Raw genomic sequence first — 9,352 nt, 5'->3', positions numbered from 1 at the left:
TTTATGTGTAACCACTGTAGCGGGCTAATTTCCCAATAAACTACCATATAGACAAATGAACTCGCGGCCGTGAACTCACTAACACGAGGTTTATATGCTGTGTCCATTTGAGGAAAACAGTAGAGTGGGCTCATTTGGAGTTGCAGAGAGCATATATCCAAAAAAGAAAAGAAAAATTACGAAGATACAAATCTTATCTATACTGTAGTGACATTTTTATACAGTTTATTTACACCATACAAAGTAAAAGCCACCTGCTCACCATTAATTTGAAAATCCCAGGCAGAGTGTTTCAGTAGCCTATAGCAACTGCCTCTGTGACAACAGAAATCTTGGACCGGCCAGCTCCTGCAGCCCAGGACGGTGCACCGCCACCATTGGCTGGCTGAATGAATGACTCGCAAACTTGTCTATCTATTATGCATGACAGTTTACCTTTACTGCGTTCTTGAGCTCATTTCCAGGTAAGCAGAGCTGAGAGGGAGCCAGATAGCACCGAGACTGTGCATCTAAAGAAAAGCTCTAATCATCTTGGTAAGTTGTTTCTTTTCCTGTCAGTTTATTTTAGTTTCTATTCACTATGAGCCATCTATATATTTTTAATTTTGTGAAGTACACAGCATATGAGTTGGTTTTTTTACATTATACTTGTCTGATCCATTTATCTAAAGTATCGAGTCACTGACAAGTCACAATGCACTCGTCACCATATTTTAATGCCATTTTAACAACAGTTAGTTGTTTTAGCTGTTTTAATGCATGAAATTTACAAAAATCATGAATATTTTTTAAAAATGGTTTGTTATGGATTCCAGGATTTCCATGAGTTTGCAAGGACCCATAATATTGTTTTTTCCTTGCCAGACTTGCAAAACGATTACTGCAACAATTTAATCACACACAAAATAATTCCATTAATTTTCCAAAACTTTCAATGGTTTTGTATTATTCCATAACTTTTCCAGCCCTGGAAATGTGACTGTGAAATTCCATGACTTTATAAATAAACCACCACAGAATGCACCCAGATAAAAACAGTGTTCATGAGTGGAGCTCACATCTGAAAAGTTTATAAAAACAAGGCAAATATGTACAATTATTTTGTGGGAAGACAAAGTGGTGATCGCGATTAATATTTGATCATGTGAAGAAAAGTCGAAAAGTCTAAAAATTTAAGATGATTTGTAAATACTTTGTGAATTCTTTTATGCACTGTACTCCAGGGGCAGCCCAAAGAAAGTCAAAAATGGAGTTGATTGGATCCACCCTAACAGCCACATATGCTCGTCCAAAAACCAGCCACTTCCTCCCCGCCATCTCCACCATGGCATCCAGCTATCGCAACACCCAGCCCGCCTTGACCATGAATCCCAGTGCCAACCTGTGGAGGACCAACAACTATTTCAAGAGCAGCAGCGCCATCCCAACACCCTCTTCCTTGCAGCGAGAGAATTTAGATCTGGTTCGAGCCAAGACCATGTTCTACCCATCCAACAGGACTGCGCTGTCCACCCGCTACACTCCCGATGACTGGTACAAGTCCAACATAAGCAACTACAGGGAGTCCGAGTCGTCCCGGAAAAGTGCAGAGAGACTGAGGAAAGACACCATCAGGCTGATTCAGGAGAAGGAGCAGCTGACCAGACGGTCACAGGAGAATACCAGCAAGAACATTGGCGAGCGGCTCAATGACGTCGTCTTCTGGAGGTCTGAGCTGAGCCACGAGATTGACAACATGGTGACGGAGATAGCAGCACTCACTGAGGTTAAGAGGAGGCTGGAGAGAGCCTTGGCAGAGACTGAGGGGCCTCTTCAGGTGAGGGTGGCAGGAATAAATGAGTGTGTGTTACCTTGAACTTTTCCTCTCTGGTAAGTCATATCTGAATTTCTGAGTTGCTATCTCGGAACATTTTGCAGGACATATTTACATTTCTACAAAAACAATTTGCATTTGCCTTGAAATCTTAACACTCGGGTCAAGCTTTTGTTCACTGCACTCACACAAACATTCATGCATAACACACTCTCAGGGTGTGTCACAGTACCTGTGGTGAAACAGTTTTTGACTTGTGTTCTCGGTTTAGTTGTAGCAACAGTATCTGGTCCTTCATGACACTTTAAAATGCACCAGCGCTTTAAATTTGCAGGGTTAAACAATTATTTAGGTCACCTCAGTGCCCTGGTACAGAGAGCCACTGGACATTTGTCTCACGCAGAGTGAGTCAACTTGATCTGGCTGGAGATCTCATGACACAGACACCTTGTTTGACGAAGATCATGTGGCGTTCTTAGAAACTTCTCCAGGTAGCTGTAACTGGAGAATGCAGCTCATATGTTTCACCATATATGCATAAAGGGACACATACTGCACTTATATAACATACCTGCTCACCTGATTAAATGTCACAATGAAAAAAATACTGCATATTGAATGACTTTCAATTATTCTCCTAATGTAACCATCTCAGCTTGTTTTAGTCACCATCACTTTGTCAATAGGTGTCTCAAGAGTGTTTGTACCACAGAGAGAAGCGGATGTCCATCGATCTGGTGCATGACGGCGTAGAGAAAGACCTCATAAAGGTAACGTTGAAGGAGAACATTGATAATCTACGATATGTTATGTCCATGGCCAAGAAAAAGTTAAATTTTTATGTATGAACATCAGCTACTCTTTTTTAAAGCCAGATAGGAAGTCTTAAAGTTGTGATGTCATCAAGCACAAAGTCTGGAGCTGCTCTGTAGATGTTTAATAGGAGACTGATTTAATGACTGATTTAATCAACAAGAATACAACATATATAATCAAAATACAGTCCTAGTGCATACAGGTGACCCAAACGCCTGTTCAAAGAGGTTCGTCTTAAACTGGCTTTTAAGACAAACTAAAGAGTCAGTACTTAAATCAGTACAATCAACAGGATTTTATGTGCTGTATTGTTTGCTAGTGCCTTTTATAAACCAAATCTACACAGCACAGAAGCTAAAAATGTACAGATGTGGACAAAGGGGACAGCAAAACATCGATTAGCCACCTCAAAAATCCATATAACTAAGTTAAGGCTATATTTGGAATTTTGTCAGTCCTTTACACACTAACTGATGGAGGCCGCGGCAGACAATAAACTCCCATGTTCTGCGAAGTAAAATTACTGATTTTCTCAGTGGAGTCTGGAGGCCTGAGGATAATGCCTTCAAGTTGGTCTTTTTCAGGTGGCTAAAAACGAACCAGATGTTGTAGCGTTTGCTCAGAACCATTTCCTTTTACGCAGGACAAGCAAAGGATTTCTACCTGGAAGTTACTGTACACAAACATTGTGATTCGCTCGATCTTACTGTACTCTCAGTTCTGAAACAGAAGATGTAGCCATACAGTCAGAACATCCTCCTGGGTGCTCTCAGTGCCATCTAGAACGTCTTTACCGATTCAAAGTCTATGAAGAAAGTTGAGACTTTATACTTAAAGCCATCACAAATTTGCATTTAGCACTCTAGTTTTTGATCAGGGAAAGAGCTGTTCATATTAGAAATGTATTCAGACTGTCCTAGACCAGACGAATAACATGTATGAATCTTGAATGTGGGAGAAGTTCCCCTTTAAAGCAGGAGTGTGAGTATGTGTGACCTCTGCTACCAATCTTGGAAAAGAAATAAGCTGACTTTGTTATTACCTGTATTGCAACAAGGAAGTTGAAGTCATCAAGTCCTGTCAGGAACGGATGCGGCGACATCTGGACAGAGCCATTGCTCAGCTGGCGTGAGTCTGAAAAATCAATTTATGAAACATTACTAAATGCAGGATTCTGTTTGACGACTGCTTCCCGCTGTGAAGTCTGACAGGCGTTTGATCTGTCGTTTTGTTCCTGACTGCTTGGTGGGTTTCCTCAGGTCAAACCGAGCGGCTCAGCATGAATTGGAAAGAGACATGAGTGACAAAGTGACGGCTCAGAGGATAGATGACAGGTGTCACCATCTGAGGAACACATCAGACGGCATCGGCTACTACAGAGGGATCGAGAGAGTGGACCCCTCGTGAGTTTTATGTGATCAAATATTAAATGCTCTGTCTCATCATGTAAAACATCTGCTAACAATTTCTGTTGTGTTTGTTTAAACCAGCATGTAGCACAGACTGGGCTGTTTAGTTGAAGTGTCAATCACAGAAAAGCATTTGACAGTCTGTGAGAGTCAAATTAGTTGGCTGCTGTCCTGTTTTGAGTCTACAGTCATGTTAGCAGCTCAGTGAGGCTGTTCTGAAGCACAACAGCTCTTCGACCTAATTTCTAACATGAGCATGCTAATATGCTTTCAATGACAATGCTAAGATGCTGATGTTAGGCGGGTACATTGTTTTACCATATTCACCATTTAAATTTATCATGGTAGCGTACTTACATTTGTTAATTAGCACTAAACACAAATTACAGCAGAGGTTGATGGAGATGTCATTGGTATTTAGTATTTGGTAGGGTTGGGTACGGGCACTCAGTACCTTCATTAAGGTATCAATCGAATTTACCTAGCACAAAGTAAAACTAATGCAGTCAAGTGGTACCTGAATTCAATCCTTTTTTTTGCCAGATCTGTAAAAAAAAATCAAAGTAGAAAAAAGACATCAAATAAAGTCCTGGTCCTGGTATCACTTTGAGGTTACTGGTATTTCTATTGGTATTGTAATTTTTTAAAACAATTCCCAGTCCTAGTATTTGTTCAAAAGTATTGGACCAATATTTGTCCAATACGGTCCAATTTTGACCTGATAATCGCTCTAGATGAAAAATTAAGTGATCACCAGTTATGTTAAGTATAATGTTGAGTTATGTCAATTCATTCTGAGAAGACATGAATGTATGCAGCAAATTTCATGGCAATCCATTCAATAGTTGTTGGCACGTTTGACTCAAAACCACATATATAAACCTTAGTATGATGGTAAAGGAAAAGTCAAGGGGTCAACATAGTCAATAACCTCCATCCTCTGGGAATAAAGAGTGTTTGTTAAAAATGTGATGAGAATCTGTTGAAGACCAAGTGACAAACCAAAATTGCCTTTGCTAGAGCCATGCTGCCAACATGGATAGAAAGTACGTGACAATGTTTTTGCCCAATACAGCACTTCCAAAAAGTTGTCCTTCTTTCACCCTGTCAGACTTTCTTTGCCGGACACGTGGTCCAAGTTCACAGACGACAACATCCTGCACTCTCAGAGCGAACGAGCTGCCTCACACAAGCTGAGGGACGAGATAGAGATCCTGCTGAACATCACGTCAAACGAAATGTGGAACCAGTTCAACAACGCCAATGTCGCCTTCACGAACCGCATATCAGAAACCGCTGATGCTAAAAACAGCCTGCAGACACACCTGGCTAAGGTCATCACTTTTTCTGCACGGTCTCATTTCAACCAAAGACAAGTCTTGTTTTCTCTGATCATGTGTTTGCTCTTGTGCATCATCTGACTGGCTGTTGCTAATCTCATATATTATAATATATAATTATATTATTAGATATATTATAATATATATAATATTTTTTGTTCACATTTATGACTGCGCTCAAGAAAATCCTGCGTTTGCAGTAATTCACAATTGTTGAAAATACTTGTTTAAGTTTCTGTTTCATATCACACATGCACCAGGTACATTGTATAGACTGGCCACAACCAGCTCCACCATATTCTGTCTGATCTGTATTCCACTGATACCCCTTCCCACCAACATGGAAGTGGTTCTGGAAATTCATTTTGAACAGTTCAGAGTGTTTTGACCAAAAATAATTTGGATAAGGACCAGAAAAGTTGGTTCTCAGCTAGAACAAAACAAATATCATGCTTGTTGTTTGGGGGGAAAACTGTACTAACAGAGCAAAATCTAGAAATGTTGCTACAGCTGTTTACTTCTGTTGAGTTTTGTGGAATGTCCTCCGTTGACAAACATCCTCTTTTTGCTTTGGTTCAGGGCAAAATTGGTGGAAATGCGGGCTGGTTAAAGATAGCACCAAAGTTCAAAGACACCTGAACAGAAATGGTTCAAGAACCAAAGCTAATTTGGTAGAGAAGGGGTTTGAGTGCACTTTTCTAGTTATGTTTGTGTAAAACGCACTTCTATCTTGGTAATGTAAGGAATCAGAAACAATTTTTGATTTTAAATATATATATATATATATATATATATATATATAAGTGGCTTTAAAGAGGCAATCAAATCACATGGCTCCACCTTCTTCCATGAGTGGGTAACTAAATTTGCCATTTATCAAGAAGCGATCATGTGTTGTCTACTAACAGTACCTGTGCTATATTCAGCACCATCTGCAAAAAAGTGGGCCAAGATGGCGTCGTGTGAGATAACTATTGTCTGTGGCACGGCTTGTAGTGGATTATGTGCATGTTTACTGTAAAACATTCCTGAGAGGAATGGTAATAAATGCCCTTTTCATTGCTCGAGCCAAATTCTACACTGGATCCCATTGTCCCCGGAGTTAATTGCTGGGGGTTACACTTTGAATCCACATCAGCTGTTGGATGGGTTTGCACACTGACAGCAGCTGTGATGCAAGGCACACAGTACTTAATAAACCTCAGGCACTGTCAGTTGTGAGGAGTAGTGATCTGCTATAATTGAATTACATCAAATGGGTCTGGACAGAGCAGGCCACTGTGCAGCTCTTAGCTGATTCAAAGCTTGCACTGTTTACTTGTTCTTTACATCCATGACTGAGATTCTCATTTTTTCCCACTATTGAAATTGTTCCTCTTTCATCCTAATGAATACCCTCTACACCAGCTGACGTCCTTTTTCCATGAATGAGACACTCAGCTGTTGCTATCACGTACAAATTGTTTTCCCGTCATTTCATTCTGGATTTGTTTTGTCTCGTCACGCAGACTCTGCAGGAGATCTTCCAGACAGAGATGCTGATTGAGTCTCTGAGGAAAGCCATCAGAGACAAGGAGTGTCCGCTGAAAGTGGCCCAGACCAGGCTGGAGGAGAGGACCCGCAGGCCCAACATAGAGCTCTGCAGGGACAACCCACACCACAGGTACTGTAGCTCTGGTATGGCATGTAAATCAGTCCCTTCAGGGTGTTGATGTTGCAATCCTAAGCCCATTATCAATAATCACAGTTTCCCTCAGAGAGCTTTACAACGTATGACATCCGTCTGTCCTTTGACCTTCAAAGCAACCAAAAATAACTCCCAAAAAACCCTTTAACCAGCAAAAAAACCCCAAAACAGTAGAAACAATATTCAGCCAATAATTGCATTCTGTGTGAAATTATTTCACAGTCTGTACTTCAAAGTGTCACGCAATGGTTCTCATCACTTCTTTCTTTTTCCTGCAAATTTAACAGTGCGCTGCCTCTCTTTATCTTTTCTCACTTAGACTCGTGAGTGAGGTGAGAGAGATCGAGGACACCATTCAGAAGCTCCAGGAGCGACTGATGGAGGCTGAAAACACTCTGCAAACTCTGGTCAAGACCAAAGTGACCCTGGAACACGACCTGTCCATCAAGGCCAACTCACTCTTCCTGGACCAGGAGAAATGCATGAGCATGCGCAAGAGCTTTCCAAGTATGCCCCGTCTGGTGGGCTACACCTAAATCAAGTCTTAGAAAAGGGAACAATATAACTAACTATGGTTGTTTTAAAGGTTTTGGAGTGATTTTGAGGGTGGTGTGGGTGATTTGAATGTAAACAAAATGACTTTACACGTACTGATGTCAGAATCTGATTATAAACAATACATTATCTTAATTCTGAGTATTGTACCTGTAATGTATTTAAAAGATGTATAAAAAGAAAGTGTAGTAAATTTGGTGATGAAGTTGGTGATTTGGTGATTTTGACTCAAATTACACACATTTTACATGGTAAATGTACTGCATACAATTAAGCGTTAACCTTGAAAAACACTGGAAACTCGTGCTGCCCCGAGTATGAGTCTATCGTCCATGAGTAGATGCATACTTCCTTCTGCATGGTGATACGGTTGGTGGGTGTGGTGCGGCAGAAAAAATGGGACTACTCACAACAAGTTTTTGTTGATTATTATGAGTAATCAAGTCATAGTGTTGGCTACCAAACACACTAGTTTTAAGGGTACTGACCAAATTACGTCGGTAGTAACAAGTAGTAATTCACGTTAAATCTTGAATATCTGTGACTGAGAACACATCTGGGTGAGAACACGTGGTTTAGACAAAACATGGAAGTGCTGCGAAGTGCCTTAAGGCCTGGAAGCCAGCCACAAAGCTCTGAGGAGCTACGGGGTTCAGATGGGAGGCAGAAGCACTCCGAAGCTGGTAAGCCAAACATGGCGCTCCACAGACGCTCCGTCAACTTCCCAGTGAGCCAAAAACATATCACTGTAGTGCTGAGCTGCCACAGTACTTTCAACATCTGGTCTATTTTCTTTTCTGTTAATTTAGCATACTCTTGTGTCAGTACTAGACGAGCAGACAGACGCACACAAGCTGACAGACAGAGAGAAGATTAGCTCTTTGTGTGATTGCAGAATAGCAGAACTGCTTTTTAATCTGCTACATCAACCCTCCACCTTGTTAAAAAAATACATTTTTGTTATTACAGAGAAAGTAAAGTCCCCCAAAAAGGTACCATTGGGTACCAGTACCAAATTTCGGGTATACTTACTTATATTGGTATGAGTTAGAATTTGAACGATACACAGCCATACCTGGGCATGATTTATGGAAAGAGTCACTGCTGTTGAGTTTTTCAAATGTGTTTTTTTGGCATCTTGAGACCACAAGCCGAGAGTTCCTTTATATTGGAGAGAAGGCAGACACCTCTACGGCCGATATTTCCAACACTCAGAAACTCATACCAAAATGCTCTAGACTGATAAATAAAACTAGGAGGAAAAATAAGTATTTTTGATTTGGGGGCGAACACTCCCTTTAAGGCCGTAACAGAAGAGGTGCCTCGACAGTCAAAGGGGAGCATAGCCGTAACTACAAATAAATACTAATTTTCTCTCCATTTCCAAACTAGAGAATGTCGATTTACAACATAAGTGTTGCTTTTAACACTATGAACAGCAATAATATGGTGCAGTGTGACGATTCATCCAAACCACAGGTCTGTTTTTACACCGTGTTGGCGACAGGCCACGGCCCAGCAGGGCTCAACAACAGCGGTCCTGGTACCACATGTGACTGTAATCTCCAAACAAATAAACGTGGATTAGCTTGTTCAACACCTGCCGTCTCGAGACGAGGACAAACACACACGTCTCTGACGTCTTAGTCAAACCTGTCAGCATACACTGACCTGAATGTCACGTTAAGGGGGCGGTGACATGGAAGAGACTGTGATTTGAATCCTAGTTTGG

General features: G+C 41.0%; 1 protein-coding gene across 1 annotated transcript; it reads left to right on the top strand.

Moving 5' to 3' along the window:
• The first annotated feature begins 488 nt into the window (after positions 1-488).
• tekt3 (tektin 3) lies at positions 489-7,601 on the top strand. Its single transcript, XM_042507784.1, has 8 exons — positions 489-534; positions 1,224-1,816; positions 2,500-2,583; positions 3,687-3,757; positions 3,889-4,032; positions 5,150-5,372; positions 6,887-7,041; positions 7,385-7,601. The coding sequence occupies exons 2-8, from the start codon at positions 1,247-1,249 to the stop codon at positions 7,599-7,601; spliced, it is 1,464 nt and encodes a 487-aa protein (XP_042363718.1). The 5' UTR covers positions 489-534; positions 1,224-1,246.
• The last annotated feature ends 1,751 nt before the right edge of the window (positions 7,602-9,352 follow it).

Source organism: Plectropomus leopardus, chromosome 19 (assembly GCF_008729295.1).
Source record: "Plectropomus leopardus isolate mb chromosome 19, YSFRI_Pleo_2.0, whole genome shotgun sequence".
Classification (NCBI taxonomy): Eukaryota; Metazoa; Chordata; class Actinopteri; order Perciformes; family Serranidae; genus Plectropomus; species Plectropomus leopardus.
The sequence above is the reverse complement of the archived record's forward strand: the minus strand, read 5'-3'. Positions and strand labels throughout refer to the sequence as shown.

Coding starts and splice junctions, on each gene's coding strand:
- tekt3 (XM_042507784.1), top strand. CDS start 1,247: ATGGAGTTGATTGGATCCACCCTAACAGCCACATATGCTCGTCCAAAA. Junction 3,758..3,888: donor AGAGCCATTGCTCAGCTGGC/GTGAGTCTGAAA, acceptor GGGTTTCCTCAG/GTCAAACCGAGCGGCTCAGC. Junction 5,373..6,886: donor TGCAGACACACCTGGCTAAG/GTCATCACTTTT, acceptor CTCGTCACGCAG/ACTCTGCAGGAGATCTTCCA.